The sequence below is a fragment of the Chiroxiphia lanceolata genome, chromosome Z, assembly GCF_009829145.1.
Source record: "Chiroxiphia lanceolata isolate bChiLan1 chromosome Z, bChiLan1.pri, whole genome shotgun sequence".
Classification (NCBI taxonomy): domain Eukaryota; kingdom Metazoa; phylum Chordata; class Aves; order Passeriformes; family Pipridae; genus Chiroxiphia; species Chiroxiphia lanceolata.
Window position 1 is genome coordinate 67,085,567 of NC_045671.1, and position 18,936 is coordinate 67,104,502.

At 40.3% G+C, this 18,936-nt stretch overlaps 1 protein-coding gene across 3 annotated transcripts in view; it reads left to right on the top strand.

Annotated features, from left to right (window-relative positions):
- Positions 1-18,936, top strand: part of SHB (SH2 domain containing adaptor protein B) — an 83,646-nt gene that overhangs the window by 33,050 nt on the left and 31,660 nt on the right. For 2 of the 3 annotated variants that reach the window (XM_032675592.1, XM_032675591.1), the window contains exons 3-5: positions 2,381-2,596; positions 9,933-10,104; positions 14,440-14,559. In XM_032675592.1, the coding sequence (XP_032531483.1) occupies positions 2,381-2,596; positions 9,933-10,104; positions 14,440-14,559 (508 nt within the window). Of the gene's footprint in view, positions 1-2,380; positions 2,597-9,932; positions 10,105-14,439; positions 14,560-17,823; positions 18,166-18,936 lie in introns of those variants that run through there. The other variant, XM_032675590.1, reaches the window with a different exon arrangement.

The following is an 18,936-nucleotide window of genomic DNA, read 5'->3' on the forward strand; positions in this document are numbered from 1 at the left end:
GTATTGAAATATACTCACACAAAAGGAGCCAATAGCCTGGCTCACAGGTTTGTGTTTGGCACCTATAATTAATTTGGTAGGATCGTGGCTTCTATTCCACAGAAATGCACATACTGGCTTCATGGTACTGAAAGACAAACAGATACATACCACATTCCTGACTTTAGAAGAAATAAAATGTTTATCTTTCTGATCCAGGAATATTCTAGAGAGTATCAGCTGTGAATTCTTTCTAATACAGTTTTTTCTCAGAGCAGCACTTTTTCTTGAGCAAAATTCTTTTCAAAGAAGAGCTGAAATACAAGGATTGTGGTTTTTTAAAAGCTTTAAAGCCTTTTTTTCAAATAAGCTGCCCTTTAAAGATGGCATTTTGTAGGTTTTACTTGTATTGAAAGGAGGTAATGTGGCTGTTCATAACTAGGAATTAGCAGGACCTATCTTGCTTGTATTTGCATCATCAGTTTTGGTGTATATCTCTTCACGTTTACTGTATTTGTAATGTATAAACTAAATATTTTTTCCCAAGGAATTGCACTGTCATTTTGCAGACTTTCACAGTACTTTGAAGTGGTTTGGAGAAATTACTTGATTATAATGTTCTGCTGATAGATTAACTGATGAACGACTTTTGTTACACTAATGGAGAGAACTGCTCTAAATATTTACTTCATTTGTGGGTTAAAAAGTTCTCAGACTGATTTTTTTTGGTTTTTTTTTTTTGTTTGTTTGTTTTGTTTTGTTTTTTGGTAACTTTGCAATTTTCTACAATTATTGACATTGCTACTTTGTCCTTGCAGTGGTAAATATAATCACAGAACATCTGAGGTTGAAAGGGACCTCTTAATATCATCTAACAAAAAACCCTGTTTAAGCAGAGTCAGCTCGAGTAGGTTGCCCACAGCTGTGTCCAGTCATATATTGATTATTTCCACAAGTAGAGATCTCACAGCTTCTCTAGGCAACCTATTTCAGTGTTTGACCATTATCACAGTTAAAAAATGTTTTCTTATGTTCAGATGGAATTGCATGTATTTTGACTTGTGCTTACTGCATCTTGTCCTGTCACTGGGCACTGCCAGTAAAAGTCTGTTTCCATCTTCACTCTCTTCCATCAGGTATTTATATGCATTGATAATGTCCCCACTAAGAGTTATTTTCTGCTGGCTAACCAGTCTCAGGTCTCTCAGCCTCTCCTTGTGTGAAAAGTGCTCCAGTCCCATTATCAAGCTTCATGGCCTTTTGCTGAAATTTGCTGCAGTCTTTCTATGTCTTTCTTGTGCTGGGGACATGAGAAACGGACCCAGCAGTCCAGTTGTGGCCCCACCAATGCTGAGTAGAGGGGAAAGAATCACATCCCTTGATCTGCTTTCAAAATTCCTAATTCCAGGTTAGCGTTGTCCCTCTTTATCCATGGGGGTGCGTTGCTGGCTCATGTTCAACCTGCTGTCATGCAGGACCCCAACGCCCTTCTCTGCTGAGAGGCTTTCCAGCCTGTTAGCCCGCAGTTTTCCAGAGTCTCCAGGTCCCTCTGAAATGGTAGCACAGCCATCTGGCCTATCACCCACTCTACCCAGTTTTGTATCAGGGGATGTGGTGACTGTGGCTGCCTTTACCTAGCCCAGGCTCTGCAAACTCAAAAGATTGGAGACCCCTCCCGTGACCCACCTGGTGACCTGTTCCAGGGCTGCGCTACTCACCAGGGGAGGAAGGTTCCTGCAACATACCACTTGGAACTCTTGAGCTACATTTTATATCTGTTTCTCCCTATTGTAACTACTGACTCTGCCCTAGAAGGGTTTGGTTCTGACTGCTTTTCAGGCAGCTGAGAGCTGCTATTAAATCCCCTTAATGTGAGCTAAGCGGTAGTTACCAATGTTTTTGCTTAGTGTCCTTTCTCTAGTCCTAGTTAATTTTTTGCTGATACTCTGTAGGCATAAATGCAGACAATTATTTTTTTATCAGTATGTATAATTATACTGTGAGATTTATTGTTTTATGATCTTTTTAGCTTCAAATTGTACTTCAGAACAATCTCTTTACAAAAATATCAGTGTTCTTGGAAACTTATGTACAGTTGCTTCCAAATGTGCTTTATACAGGCTGAGAGGGTTTATATGCTTCCTGCAGTCTAACTCTGGACAAGCTGGGAAATGTTGTTGGAGGCATGAGACTGTGCTGTGGTTGTTAGCTGGAGCAAACTTTTGCTTCCAGCCAGCTACCAATGTAGAGGTAGAATTTAGAAGTCTTGTACAAGCTTGTCATCTCTATAATTATGTGGCTGTTAAGAAATGGGTGGAAGTTGAATGCTCTAAAATTATAGACTATAATGATAAGACATGGTTAGTAGTGATTCTGATGCAATTTTCCTTCTTGCCAACAGAGTTTCAACAGCAGGAAGGCATGAAGTCCCATCAGAAAAACATGCAGCTCTATGACACACCCTATGAACCAGAAGGCAGCGGTGTGGAATCTGATTCTGAAAGTGTGGTGAGTCACCGTTTACGAGAAAGCAAATTGCCACAGGATGACGACAGGCCTGCAGATGAGTATGATCAGCCGTGGGAGTGGAACAAAGTCACCATCCCAGCTTTGGCAGGTAGGATTTCCTAGATCCCAACCACAAAATTCTCTCTCACACTTATAGTATATACACTTGCCTTTGGGAGAAATCAAGTACTTTTTGCAAGCTCTTTTTGGCGTGTGTGTGAAGAAGTCTTTACCTGCTGCAGAAGTATGGAGCATTGCGCTTTGTTTGGTGCTTCAACTGACCTGTTTTCAATCATCCTACCACTTGGTTCATGTTACAAAAACTTTTGATTCTCTCACTCCTTGTCCCTACCCCCATTTTTGACTCTATGACAAGGACATTGCCTTGCCAGGTCCTGAAATTGTGGAGCAATTCTTAAAGGGACAGTGTGATGATAGTGTTGGGGATGAGGAGGGAAGAAAAGAGATCAGGCTCTGTGAGGGAGCATGGAAGAAACCTGAGAGCAATGATTACTAAGTAGTTAGTGTGCATTTACTCTGGGTAAATCCTGCCTGACAAACCTGTTTGCTTTCAGTATTAAAACTACTAGATCTGTTAATGGAAATGAGCAGTAGGTGTCATCTAGCTTGATTTCAGCTTTCAGCATGGTGTGCTGTGGCATCAACTGTGTTTGGAATATTGTAGCCTAGGTGGGAGGACTAGTAGATTTGTGAAAACTGATTAGAGTCATTGACCTCAAAGGGTAGTGCTTGGTAATTCATACTCTTCCTGGAGTCTTGTTACAAGTGTGATTCCTCAGAGGATATGTTCTGGAACCCTTCCTGTTCAGCACACTTATCAGTAACCCAGAGCAGAAAGAGGAAATGCCCCTTATGGACTTTGGGATAATAACCAAGGGAGGGGGAGGGCGTGAGTGTGCAAAGCTGCCATTCAGAGGGACCTGAACAGGCTGCAGAAATAGGCTGGCAACAAGCTTACAAAATCCAACCAGAACAAACCCAAAGACTTGCATCTGGAACAGATTAACCCCTTGCAGTGATAAGGACCTAGAACTGGCTGATTTGCTAGAATACAGCTTTGCTACAAGGTGCTTAAGAAGTCCTGAGGGAAAGTGGGCTAGATGTGGCTAGCAGTGCTCTTCACCAGTGGTGAAGGCTAGAAACATCCTGGCTTGTGTGAACAGGAGCAAGCCAGTCGATCAAGCAAAGTGACTGTTCCTCTTTAATTCACACTTCCTGGACAGTGTGTAATGCTGTGTCCAGTATTCTGATACTAGAAGGATATTGATAAATGTTGTCAGCACAGAGCAACCAAAATGACAGGAAACTGCAGCACATGACAGCATATGTGAGGAGATGCTGAGAGAACTGGGCCTGTTTGGCCTGAAGAAGAGAAAACTTTGGGTGAGATATAATGGGAACTTTCCAGTACATAAGAGGAGATCTTCAAAAAGATGGAGGCAGTTTCTTCACAGGTGTGTAATGGGAAGATGAGACAGGATGAATCAGGAAAAGTTCTGACTCAATACAGGAAATAATTTTCTCTGCAAGAACAGTTAAGCATTGGAACCAGTTGTCCAAGGAGCTCTTGCAGTCTCCATCTTCAGATGTTTTCATACTGTGTGAAGCAGTGATTGGATAAACAACCTGATCTGATCGCACAGCAGACTCTACCACCTGAATTATCTGTGATTTTGCAATTCTGTGTGCCAAGATGTTGCTGTGTTACAGAAATGGGAAGTGACTTCCCTTCATAGCTGTACAGGGCTAGTGTTCTGTAAGCAGAGCCTATTGTGATAGTGCCCTTCTTGGTACTATCAGGTTTCTGACCTGATTCCCTAATGGGTAGGTGGATATGGTTGGCAGAAATATGCTTCTCTTCTAGCACAACAGAGTAGAGCAATGGCCTATTGTTGTGAGTGATTCTACCTCTCTTCCTCATTTCTTCTTACATTTTTAGATTGTGGTTGATTTGTGTTTGTTTCCAAGCCAAGTTGATGTCTGCAGTATCCATCCTGTGAAATATGAGTGGGAACAAGAGACACACAGATGAACCTGAACAAAATACTTAAAAAGAAACCTCTTGCTTAACATTCCCTTTCCTCTTGTTGGGCTCCTATGGAACAGAAGAGGTCAAAGAAAACTGATTTGTGCTTCCTAGCAACATGGTCTGCTCTGGCATGTGAGCTGATAATAATCTTGTGGAGCTACAGGCTCAGTGACTTTCTCATTAAGCATATGCTAATAGATCTTTTGAACCTGGATCTAAAGCAGCATCCAATTTTGCTGGATGCTTTACAGGTAAAGAAGTCTCTTTCTCTAAAGAGCATGAACTCCAACACAATAGTCTAACCTGCTCATGTGGCTTGCAGTTCTGCTCCTGAGGTCTGCCTGGTGGAAACAGGCTTTGGTTTAGGCTTGCCTGAGCTGACTCATCCCATTTGCTGGACCGATTAAAAGGCTTGCAAGGCTTGTGCTGGGAGACTTCCTGGCTGTGAGACCCTGGCTGTAATTTGGGATATCTGGTGTATATCAAGATAGGCTAATCAACAGAGATGGGTATCACTAGGTTTCCAGTGCTGTAATGGCTGTCTTGCAGATGTCTGGTGTGTGTGTGAAGCCCTGTGCTTTGGTTCATGCTATAGCATTCAGTAGACATTTCTGTGCCTTTTTATGTGTCCCTGTGGTGACAGCAGTACTGTCTTTGCCTGGAGCATATATGCAGCCTCATATCCTGACAGGTGAGTGAGTGGCTCTGAGCTTCCCACACAAGAACAGTGATTGTGTGCTACCTAGAAGTAATTTTTCTTTCAAAAACCAGCAACTTCATACCTTAACAGCACTGAGATACAAGCTGTGGGACCAGTACATGTCTGTCTCCAGTAAGATCACACTTCACAGATTTTTCAATTAGTAATACAGCAGCCACAGAAATGGGATTATTAGTTTTAAAAATTATTGTCTTAAAGAGTCTTTTGTGTGTGTATGTAAATCTTAGACATTATTCTTCATGTGTTGTTCATATTATATGAAATGGATAATTTTTAGTTCATTCAGAGCTTAAGTCTTAAGCTCTGTACTCCCCTTCATGCCTGCTTTTTTGGTCTTTAACAGGTAAATTCTTAAATAGAGGTTTTTTTAGTTGTTTTAAAAAAAAGAATCTTAATTTTGTGAATTCTTTTCTTTATATTTGCTTTTCAGTTTGTGTACATGTAACTGTAAATTAACAAGGTCAGTCCAATATGAGATTTTATGACCAGTCTATGTGCAAATATTCTTCTAAGCATTATGTAGTTAACTCTTATGAGAGCACATAGAACAAAATACTGCTTTACAAAAGTAATAGACTAAAATATGGTTGGATTCCTTATTGGTTCAGCATGTAGCATTTTTATTTAAAATAAGAAGAGTAAACAATTTTTGAGATTAATTAGATTTCTTTGATCGCATCTGCCATTCATTATAACTTAGTTTATCTTAGGTACCTGGTTATTTGTTACAAAGGAGTGTGTAAGGATTGACTGCAACCATAGTTTCAAGCTGCTGTTTCATCTGGTGTCTCTACATCTAAGTCCTAGGAGTTATAGATGTCTAAAATAAGGAAAGAGGAGGTCCAACTTGAAAGAGTGGAAAGTTTGCAGTGGAGAAGTACTGACCCACTGCTGATGTATGAAGTGCTCTTCTGATTTATTCTGTGATTCTATAATGTAGCTAGCTGATGTACCTAGACCAGGTGGGGTTCTTTTTAGTTCTTAGCTGAGGTGGATTTCTCTGAAAAGCACAGTGTTGGTCTAAGTGGTTTTATAAATTCTGGTAGTGGGCAAGTCCCACTTTACAGGCTCACAACTACCATCCCCTAACTACTTGGAGTTGTGGAGGTCCTGAAGGTACCCTCTGCTAAATATTTTCTATTTTGAGAAGTTCATCTGAAGGGAACAACAGATATTTGCGATGTGAAGTGCAGACAGATTTGTGCAGCACATGTTTTTGATTTGTCAGGTGATAGATCTCAGAAACAAACCAAAGTGGCAAGGAACACCAGACTTATCATGAAGTTAATTACTCATGCAAGTCTTTTAAGGAAAACATTTGTTCCTCTGCCGTGATTTCAGGATTTATTGCTGAAGCATAGCTAAAACTTATTTATCTTCAACCTGTAGTTGAAAAAGTAGAATGTAAGTGTGCACAGGTTATGAAATCTGCTCAGGTTGAGGGGAGTATATCTGTGCCCTGACTCCTAAGCATGGAGCTGATGTCATGCTGACACTGTAGATGAAGCAAGCTACGTGTAGCCCAGGGACTTCTGAAGTGCTGAAAGATGCATCTCTGTGTAGCAGAGCTGGAATGAGGCATTTTGACTGTCTGCAGCTTGAGTTCCTTCAAAAAAAAAATTAATTTTGTTTTACTGGAAGCTGTACAGCTGAAGCTAGATAGATGTGTGTTTGGCTCTTCTGGGAAGAGGGCAGGTCTTGATAGAACTCCTGCTGAACTGGGCAAACTGGTTTGCCCAGAAGAGTTGAGGTTGGCGAAGTAATAGGAACAAAGTAGCTTTCAGGTACACAAGTCTGGCTAGAAAAGGAGATGACTAACACCAGGGAGACCCCGTTGGCTAGATGGAAGATAACATGGGCACCGAAGAGCCCATTCAGGCATATCAGGCTGACACTGGCTTCCATTTGAGTTTATGAGAAACCTGACTTCTTGGACTGCCAGGAGGGGAATAACAAACCTCTGGGTAAACAAAATGCATGTGAAGTCTGTAAAGCCTGTCTGCCTTAAAAAACATATGGGCCTGTGCTATGAAGAGGGCCATTTGGTAGTAGTTTCCAGCACTGATCATGGACTTCTTGAAGGGGAATCTGTAGATGCCAGACTTGGGTCTCCTCTGCTGGCTACTAAAGCACAGGGGAGTTCTGGCATGCCAGCACCCCTGGGGTATGGCACCAGATACAGGGCAGTGGAAGAGAGGCCACACAGAGAATGGGGAAGTGTCAGGTGTGCAGGTATTCTGTAACTGAACAGAATTACTGTAGCAATAAAGAACTACACTGCCAGTTCCATGGAATTAGGCTTCTGAAACTTCACTGTGTATACAGTAGGTTTTAAGAGGGGATTTATAGCAGCCAAAACTCAGACCTGCTAACAAGATTGTATCTCACTTGTTGGTTTAATCTGCTTGGTTATCCCTTCAAGGCTGCTTCTTCCTGACAAATTAATTCACAACAACAAAACAAACAAACAAACAAGCAAACACACCCCCCCCCAAAAACCAAACGAAACAAACAAACAAACCCCCAAAACAACAACAACCACAAAAACAAACAAACAAACACAATCAAACAAAACCAACCAACCAACCAAAAACACCAAAAAGGAAAAAAAAAAAAAAAAGGCAGGAGTCCAGAGACATATCTGAGCTTTTCAGACAGGAAAAAACCCCAAAATATTAAAAAACATCTGAAATTTAACTTTTTGCTGTTTTTGGAGAATAGATCCTACCTTTAACCATCATATTAATGACTTTTTACACGGGCAGATAAATATAGAACAAGGGGGAATGGTTTCAAACTAGAAGAGGAGAGATTTAGATTAGATGTTAGGAAGAAACTCTTTACTGAGGTGGGTGGTGAGGCACTGGAACAGATTGCCCAGAGAAGTTGTGGATGCCTCATCTCCAGAAGTGTTCAAGGCCAGGTTGGATGGGGTTCTGAGCAACCCGGTCTAGTGGGTGGAATCACTGCCTGTGGTGACATCCTCCTTCCATTCAGGGATTGGAACTAGATAATCTTTGATGTCATATCCAGTCCAAGCCGTTCTGTGATTATATGATGTAAAAATATTACTGTTTACAATCAGAGCTGGGTTTCATGTTTGTTTTGTGAACTGAATTTTTTAGTGTCTGAAAGATGCTCCTTGGTCAGAAGCTGACATTAAGTTCACTGGTTTTCAGATAATCTCCTGATTATACTGCTTTTTTTACAGTTGGAATAATGGTACTGTTCATACATGTTATGGGCAAGTATGCACATGCAATGTTTCTTCTTCTTATGCTAATTAGCTTTCATTACCCAGTAATGAAGTTAAATCTGAGTTTATATTTTAAGAAAGAACCAGCAAATTACTGCCATACATACTTAAGAATGGGATTGAATACATTTGCCCAGTTTTGGCAAAAATTTGTGCCTACTTTGTCTGAATAGAGGAGAAATTTGGAATTGTCATAAGTCCCATGAAGATAGCATATATATATATATAATGTTATAAATAAGCTCCAAAACATTTTCCACGTCCAGCATGTCTCTATGCATTAACTTTTTGAACTTGAACGTTTTAACTGTCTTCCTGATGTATAGATTGCTTTAAAACACTAAGTACTACCAGCCACATGCCTAATTGGCTGTGTGTTATAGTAAGTTTAGATCTAAAAGCATAATACCTATGACTTTGTAGGGGGCCCCTTCAGTTTACCTTGCAATATTTTTTCTCATGTTGCTGTTGAAGTTCACAGAGTTGCTGCTTGAGCTGTTTGTGCTGGTGCACATTGTGATGTTTACTTCCTGATACAGTGAAGCCTTTTCTGCCTGGTGCCCAGTAGATGACCTTGAAATAAAGTCATCTGCAGGGTGGGAATGTTAATTTTTGATGAAGCAGCAAACCACAGAAGGCAGTGAGAGTCAGGAATATGGTGTGGGTAGCTTCTTTCACTCTTTCTGTCAACATTCTCTTCTTTAATTATTTTTTAAATTACAGATATGTGGAATCTGTAAGTGTAGAATGAGCACACTGACATCATTATTATGTGTTTTGCTAGGGATGTTGCAGTGCTCTAATAAATTATAGCTTTGCAAAGTCATATTGGTTTTCTTGGAATACTATAGGTAGTGAGAGAAACTAGCAAATGCTGTTTTCTGTTTTCACCTCTTTGTTTCCTAGTGTTTAAAGACAAAAGCTTTGTGCCAGTGTTGTATAAGTGCCACTGTTAATTCTTTGCTGCTTGACAGTATTTCTGATGGGTGTTAGCTGCCTGGATTTGCACCCAGATCACTATTAGGATGATACCTACATTAAACTGAGGATTTCTTGATGTTCTCACTTGTTTGTTACTGGAATTATGGTACGTGACTAAAAGCTTGTTACTGTTAATTATTTAAGAGCATCATCTCTGGGGGATGAAAGTAACAAATGTTAAGATAAGTACTAGTTGTTATAACAAGGTTTAGAAGAGTGTGGCTTTTGTTACTGGAAAAGAAAGAGAGTTTTAGGACTACTTTGCATAGTAAGAAACACCTTTACACAATACATGTAACTCTGTAGATAAAGCAGTACATCATAATGCTAGTGGGTGTATGTTTGTTCTCCGTGGGGTGTGGAACCTCTCTAAGTGCTACAACTCTTTTGGTCCTTCTTAACCTTGCCTGGAGGGGTAACTATTGTGTATCTTGCAGCCCAATTTAATGGAAGTGGGAAACGGCAAGCATCTCCTTCTCCCTCAAATGACCAGCACAGGCAATTAAGAGCACCTGGAGGAGGCTTTAAACCCATCAAACATGGCAGTCCAGAATTTTGTGGGATCCTGGGAGAGAGAATAGATCCAGCTATTCAACTGGAAAAGCAGATGTAAGTAAGCACAGTAATTGCTCTCTAGCTCTTTGCCTCCCCACTTACAGGAGCAGAAAGTGCCCAGATCCTGCTGTCCAGCTGCCCTCCTCAGTATCCCTTGTGCTCACAAAAAAACTACTCTTTATTAATCCTGCTAAGTGTAAGTAACTTTTGTGGGGGACAGAATAATCTTAAATGGGAAACTCATGTTGGGAACAGTGAATTTTATCTATCAAGTATATGCAGGTATTTCACTTTCAACCTTGTTGGTTATATTGCATTTGTGAAAAAAAAATTGTATATCACATAGTACAAAGCCTGCTTTAAAGCTGCCTTAGTTCCATATTTTTGTGGCTTTGTAACATGTTTCTAATATATCAGACATGCCTTGCATCTGGCTGTGATACTCTTTCAGGGAGAGAATGATAAGACCACTTAAAAAGCTTTCAGAAAAAAGACTTATTTCTGCTTTGGTGGTGTCAAACTTGAGAGTGGTGTTCAGAGGCAGTTTTATCAGCTCCAAAATCAAGTTCTCGGAGAATTCTGTGCAGTGAATGTCTGGTATCCACAAAAGTGGCCCTCGTGCTGCCTCATTGTTACCCTTCCTTGAATGATTTGGACAGAATGGCTTGTGTGATGGAATGATCCACCATCCTGTGTCATACCAAAGGTGCTGCCTCATAGAAGGGGCCAGAACTCCTGTTACACAAAGAAAAATCTTCATGTGGGGCAGTTTACACAGGTTAGACTGTGGGCACTGAAAAGCCAGTGGATTCATGCAGTAAAGAAGGAAGCTGTGTCTTTAATCCCTGGAGGCAGGCCCACTGCAGAAACTATCATTCTACTTTAGATGCAGAATTTATTTGTACAGGGGAGGGAGGGCAGAATTTAGCATGTATGCAAATGTGTGCTTTGTGAGAATACTTTGTTCCTGAACGCTGGTGGTGTTAAGAGGTTTAACAATCCTTTTGCGCTTCAAATCCTCAGTAGGAGAGAATCCTCTCATTGTGTCTGAGAGCAGGTAGTTCCAGAATTCCTTTTCCTTTGACGTTCTATTTTTACAGGCAGTATTTGGAAGCTTAAGCTTGAAACAGAGAGTAATATCATCTGCATGGTGTCATGTTCCATCTAATCAACCTCAGCCTTTGAACCACCTGCTCATTGACAGGTTGTGTGCTTATCTCCAACAGAGGAAGTAGCAACCGTTATTGTGAAATACTGTTAGATAAATAAATGATTAAAAGGCTATAAATTTGACTGTAAATTTGGTCCTCAGACTTGGTAGTTCCAGCTCACCATACTCGCCCCCTCAAATACATTTATAATACTGCAGGAGGTTGAGTATCTGTTAACTAATTTTTGACTCATAAATACATTGTTGCGTAGTTTTCTTTTTCAGTATAGTTGCAGTTACATATAACTGCAATTGATATTAACAACTGAAAAACTGCAGAGCTAGTTTTTCTTCCTTTAATTATTCAAATGTCAGTGACAAGAGGTTATTTTTGATTCCTCAAAATGCAGGATCAAACCTGAAATGAATGCACAGTTAACTATAATGTGTCAGAAAGTGGAAGAATTTAGATTTATTGTACCATAGATTATTCATAATAATTCAAGTTGCTCAAGTTTTAGTGCTGTGAGACATCTCCACAGCACTTGCCAAACCCTTCCATCTTTCTCTACAAAAACAGAGTCTGTTTCTGTAGAAAGGAGTACACAATCTAGAGGAAAGGAAGCACAAAAGTTAATGAATGGATAGCTAGGTTAGGAAATTCCCCAAACAGGCAGAAATACCAAGGTGTGTTAGGATATCAAGAAAATATTTTTAGTTACTTGTGATTAAGGAATTGGAAACTATGAACTTAGTTCATAGTTCATGGACCCAGGGGAATCAAATTAATTTGTTCTATTTCCTCAATAACAGTGCAAAGAAGAAAGTGTGTTCTGCTGTTTCCATTGTCTTATTGAAAGTGAATCCCTCCCAGCCTTATAATCAAGATCTGGTGGTTTCCTGTTTTGTTCTGACCAACTCAGAAACAGAGTAGCGTTGTACATTATATGAGCTGTAATAACTGATTATACTTACTTGTATAATTGATGCTACTGTCCTGTCTTCAGTGGAGCTGTGGCCCCTAGGTGGCTGAAACTTGATCACTGACAAAGTAAGGGACATCAGGAAGAATGTTATGTAAACCATAATCAGGGTACTTACAGTCTTGGGAGGAGGTTTGAATAAATGTCAAAGTGTGTGATTATTTTTGAATTCTGCTTTAATTTGCATTACGTGCCTATGTTTTTCAGACTATCTTAGGAGACATGCAGGTTGTCCTGTGTGTTTGCATTGATGTCTCTCACAAGCTGTCATTTCACTTTTTTAAGATCACATCATTGACCTTCGATGCAGACCTTTTCTGCACAAATACCTACATGTTGACATTCAAAAAAAAGCACACCCAGGGCAAACAGACCCAATACAAATGAAACAGCAAATTACTCAGAAACTTAAAGCTGAGTACAGCACCATGCTTATCTCACTAGCTAGCAGAAACAGGAGTAATCTGAGTGTCCCATTTACATGGGTATATGACTCACAAGCAATTACTGGATACTGCTGTTTACTCTCAACTGTAGCCAAAACAGCTTCCATGCATCCCATCTGAACAGATATGAGTCAGATGTTCTCTCATCAACAGTTGTCTTCATACTTTGCTCTTTTACTTCCAGATCTTAAAAGCAGGTTTTTCTTCCTCAAACCAGCCTTGTGTTCTTCTTCCATGAACCTCTCTGACAGCTGGGGAACACCAGATCTGAAGAATATAAGAAATACTTCCCTCTGAGTATCAGAGTCTGGGATATCTCCCTGATTTTGGCAAGGGGGATATAAATATAAAAATATTAAAAATATTTTTATTTGGCCCTAATATATTTCTAGCTTTTAAATTTTCCCAAATCCACTTTCTGATTCACACTTGTGTTAATATTATTCCCTCGCACTCAGAAGGCAATCTAGTCTTTAAATTGCTTGTTGACAAATACCTTTCAGCAGTAAATATCTGAAGGGAAATAGGGAGAACATTGCCTGAAAACATTTCTATCTGTGTCTCTATTTTTATGAAGTGGTGAAGCGCTCAGGGCCTCCCTTAATAGTTTGTTGTGAATATACAATAGTATAACCTCCTTTTAGTTCTCTCTGGTGCAGACTTTGGTTGTAACCAAGCATACAATGAATTTTTAATTTGAGCCCCAACTCTTTTTTAGCTCATTCATCAGCTTTGACAGTGAAGCTGACACCAGCACAAGGTAGTTAAGAGCATGACTTCTGTCAAAGGAATCCATCTGGTCTTTATTCACTTACCTTGTAGCTGGAGCATCTGCCTTAGAGTTAATTCAGCAGAACAAATGGAAGAAATTTTTTTACACAAAACCAGCAACAGTTCCTGGTAAGAACAGACAGAAAGCACTTCTGATGTATACCTTGAGAGACATGGTAGTGTCACACCGTGTTTCAAAGTGTATCTGGCAGTTGCAGGAAGGGAGAGATCTTCCTCAGAGGTGTGATTGACCCAGTACAGACCCAGACACACAACATTGCCTGGGAAACTTAAGGGAAGGGTTGAAGCACTTACTAGGGGAGTGTGACATTTTAAAAGCTGATATAGAGCATCATGTGCTGAGGAGGTTCTTTGTTTGCAGTGGTCAGTTTAATACACATCTGGTGGTCAGATTAATGCACATCTCCTCTGCCAATTTCCCTTTTTTCCCTGAATTAATTGCACTGGCTACACAGATCCACAGGGGATTTGCATAAAGCACTCTGAGCTGCCACAGCTCTGTTTAGAACATGTCCTTGTTATAGATCTTCACATTTTATGGCTTTTCTCCTTCCTCAAAGATTTATTTTAGAAAATCTTTTTGACTGTTAACTGTTCGTATTCTCCATGTGTGATTTTCTGTTTGTTTGCTTTTGTTTTCTTTTTGTTATCTTGTATACTAGTTTAAAAACTGATCTGCCACTGGGATGAAATAGAGCAAATGTTTGTATCATGGATCTGCTACTTACAAGACAGATTATGTAATGTGTTACTCTAAATGGGAATCTCTTACATAAAACCATACACCAGTCTTGATGCATGCTGCATCCTGATCTTTTTTCTTTCAGCTGCCAGGAACTACAGGCCTCCCCAAGTTGTAACGTTAACTTTCAGATAATGATCTTTATCCGTAATTTGTTAGATCATGAAGATATCCATGTGACATTAATGACTATTCATACCTAAAGAAATTAGGTAGTTGAAAGCATTGTGAGTGGGAATATTTGTGTGTGTATTAATCTCTTTGCTTTTTTTCTAGATGGTATCACGGAGCAATCAGTCGGACAGATGCAGAAAACCTGTTACGTTTATGTAAAGAGTGTAGCTACCTTGTAAGAAACAGTCAAACAAGCAAGCATGACTATTCTCTTTCACTGAAGTAAGTACTTGTTAGTAAAACATAATAAATGTAATTTATGAGCCATAACTCCTCTAGTGCAAGAAGAGAAGATTATCCAGTTTGTTGCTGTACTGGTTCAGCTCCAAAGGACAGAGTTTTGAACTGTCAGCCTGCATTATGTACAGTCACAGTCCTTGAATAAGTACCTTCCAGTCTGGGGATGTTAGTCTTCATTTGGTGCCCATTTAACTAAATGAACTTGGATTAATTTTTTCTGGCTCTGATTTGAAAGTTCCTGCTGCTTATGCTTTAGGCTGAATAAGGAACTGTATTATTTGGGGATTTTATTCCTTTTGGGTTTTTGTGCTTTACTGGAGTAGAGATGTACAGCATTGCTACAGTTATTGAAAGTTATTGAAAGTAAAAAGCCCGGGATCAAGGATGAAAGATCTACAGAGTTAGGAAATGAGCATTGTTCCAGTTTTAGTAGTGCTTTGAATTTGCCTCACCTACCTTAGGCTGAGCAGGGTGCATTACAGATATTGTGTTCAACATATCATGGAAAGTAGTTTGGGTTGGAAGGGATGTTCAGAGACCATTTAGTTCAACCCTTTGGGCCTGGGCAGGGTCTTAAGCTCACTTCAGTTTCTAACTGAGGAAGATTTTCAAGGTTTTCTGTTTAGGAGAAAAAGAAGCCCCTTGACCTTGGTAGAAACTGTACAGGTTAAAGGGAACTACTTCCTTTCTTTCTGTCTTACAGGATAGGGTCTGATATGGAACCTACCCTTTCAAGTAGGTCTGGGACACAGGCCTACTTACCTTTTTAATTAGCATTACTTCTGCCAGTTTGCCTTTTACACTGTTTCTTCATGTGTCTGAAGACACAAATTTATTGCTGGGATGATGGTGATATTGATGGTAGCAAGAAAAGTTTTATGAGTAGCATGAAAGCTGATCCTTTTTTACATTCGTAGGTTCATTAGAAACAGAGGCCCACATCTACTCTAACCTGGTTTGGTCTGATGGTCTAAACAGTAAATTTCAAATTGGTATTATATCCCCACTTTGGGTTGAGAGGAAGTGCATCTTTTAAACTAGTTTTAAGATTCTTTTCTAGGACTTAGAAAACAGTCCTACAAAAGATTTTTTTTTTTGTTATTCCTTTGCTGTTATTTTTGGTATCTCTCTGTAATACAGAGATTTGCCTTGAAGTGGAATACACTTGCTTTAGAAGTGCAGTTCAGCTCCTGTTGTCTCTTTTATCATTTGATCTGCTTATTCTCTGACACAATTGGTCTCTAGATATTTTCGAACATTGAAGCATTAATGGCATGTGCTTTGGGTGTAGGCTTAAATTTTCCCTTAAATCCATGGAAGTCTTGGAATATGACTTTTTTTTTTAAAGTATTTCACTTAATTCTTGCATCAGCCCAGTGATTTTTGTTACTCATCCGAAGCACAACTTCCAGAGGAAAAGGTGACAGTTAAATTTATATTTGCTATTTTGAACAGGTGGCTTCAGGCTCTTAGTATCCTTTTGTAGTCCCTTTGCACAGGACTACAATATTCCCTCTTAGTTTGTGCTTCTTGGGGACCTTCACCAGCATGTGTGAATCAGCATTTTTTTCAGTTAAATATCATACATATCTGCTTCAGGGGAAAAGGAAGAATGACACCCTGATTTTGTATTGAGATTAAGTAACAGTGATTTAAAGTCTGTACTGCATGTGGCAACCTTTTTTCTAAAAAAAAAAAGCCAAAAACAAAACCCCACCAAAACAACAAACAAAACCAATAAACAAACAAAGTCCAACACACACACAAAAACCTAAAGAACCACTCAAACCACTTTACTCTAGTTTTTGGGGTTTCATTTCTCTAGTAGTAAAAGGTTATGTTTCCCAAAACACAGCAATGAGAATCTACTCAAATATTATCTGTATTTGAAAAGTTAAAAGATGGTAGCACATGCTCGTTTTCTTTTAATATAACTGAGTATTGCTCAATGGAGTCATCTCTGTAGACTTTCTTTTCCTATAGCAGGAAACCTTTCTGTGTTCTGTGGACTTTGAGAGGGCCAGAGAAGCTTAACTTGCATGATTCAAATTCCAAAAATTGTCATTCCAAATATAATGAAACGGGCATCAAAACGGCTTCATTACCAAATTAAAATGCATCTGTACATAAAGCAACCATTGAGGTAGTTTAAGTTGCTCATACCAGTGTCTGTCATTTTGAGATACTGTAGTTTACCCAGGGACATTTAATTGCACGTGAATTGACTATCTCTGCAGGCATCAGAGAAGGTATTTTTGATGTACACATTCATGTGTTGCTCATGTTAGAAACACAGCATTATTATTATTGATGGCAAGTGTTTGAAGCTAAAAGCATCCTTCTATGGATTGTGAGAGAGCTGAGTCTCCTTGTCAGTATTGTTTAAATTCTCCATAGCAGAAGAGGGAAAGAATATGATCTACCTTCTCAGAACAAAATGATCCCAAAGGCCTCAGGGGCAGCTGTACATTCTCTTGTACCTCCTCTGTCAGCCCTGCGTTGTTCCCATCTTCTCTGTATTTCTTCAGGGTTGTAGATGTTTGGCTCATTCACACCCACCCAGTCTTTTATTACACCCAGTTTTAGTTGCACGAGGCTTGGTATAAACTGGAGAACTTTACTCCTACTAACTCTGTTGTGACCAGGAATCCTGGTTTCTGGCTGCCATTGAAACGCCTAGTTGTGATTTCCTTGTCTTAGGCCTGTTCTTTACTATCAAGCTGGAAGTAGGTGTGCAAAGAGAAGAGAGAGAACTATTTCTTAAGTGTTTTAGGTGTTAAGCAATTACTTCACTGCACATCAAGCTCTCAGAGGTGCCTTTCTAATGTAACAGTAGAACAGGACCTCAGGATAGGGTTACTATGTTTGTCTTGCTCACTGAAGACCAACCACTGATTGGGCTCTACTAGGTAATCCTTTCAAGTCACAATTTCCCTTTTGCAAGGCCACAGACCTTTTCTGCTCACTGTGTCGAAAGCCTTTGTAAGATCAACAAAGGTTACATAGAGACCTTTTTTCTGTTCCCTACACTTCTCTTGCAGTTGTCTGAGAACAAATACCAGGTCTGTGGCAGATTTTGGAGCATTTAGGTTGTCCCCCCAAGTTCCTTAAAATGATCATCTTACTTCATGAGGATCAGCACGGCCAACTCAGATATGGTGATGCACTTTCTGAGCCCTTTCTAATAACTAATGGTGTTAAACAAGGCTGCGTTCTCGCACCAACCCTATTCACAATCTTTTTCAGCGTGATGCTCCTTGGATGGTATCGGCAGGATACGATTCTTTCTGCGTTGTCTTTTCTCTTCGATGCTGTTTCTGCCGGGCGGAGGCCTGAGCACAGGCCCTGGCACAAGCCCAGCGCTTGCTCCACAACCTTCCTGCCCCGGGATGGGGGCGGAGGATGGGAAGGAAAACGGAGCTGCCTGGGAGGGAACGCCCAGCCCATGCCTCTGAGGCGGCGCTACCGGCAGAGAGGGCTGTCCCTCGGAGCATGCTGAAATACAGAAACATCGTGTGTGATGAGTGTGGAAAATATCAGTGTTCTGCTTTGACACTTCACTTTCAAGAACAGACTACATAGTTTACAGTGTAAAACCTATAAATAAAGAACAAACGCAACTCAGTTGATGAGTTTAATGTCTACTGTATTAGAGACTAATGCATCATCATCACCATCATGGCTGGGCTTCGCGAACGAAGATTTGGGAAGGTCTCTACCCACATTTGTCACAAGCGCGTTGGTGGCTAAAAAGACCAGTACGAGACAGGCATGTCCAGTTGCAAAAGGCACAGCAGAAAGACTCCTTAGGTGGTAAATTCTTCAAGACGCAATTCTTTCTGCGTTGCCTTTTCTCCTCGAGGGTGATCCTGTGTGCTTTCTCAAAGGCATCAGCAGCCTTATAGATGGTGTGTCCCCAGACCTCCCGAGTGGAGGCCAGAGTAGACCAGTTATGATGATCAGTATGGCCAAGGCTGAGATGTTGTTTCAGGGAGTCCTTGTATCTCCTCTTCGGGGCTCCTCTCTTGCGGCAACCAGTGGCAAGTTCACCATAAAGCAAGATCTTAGGGAGGCGGTGGTTGGTCCTTCATCCTGGAGACGTGCCCTGCCCAACGCAGCTGTGTTCTCAGCAACGTGGCCTCAATACTTGTGACTGCTGCTTGTTCTAGAACAGATGTATTGGTCACATAATCTGACCAGTGGATGTTTAGGATTGTACAGAGACAGCGTTGATGGAAGCGTTCTAGGAGTCGCAGGTGGTGGCAGTAGATTCGGATCCATACAAAAGAGTGGACAGCACAATGTCTCTGTAAACACTGATGTTGGTACTTTTATTCAAGTGTTTATTTTGCCCAACTC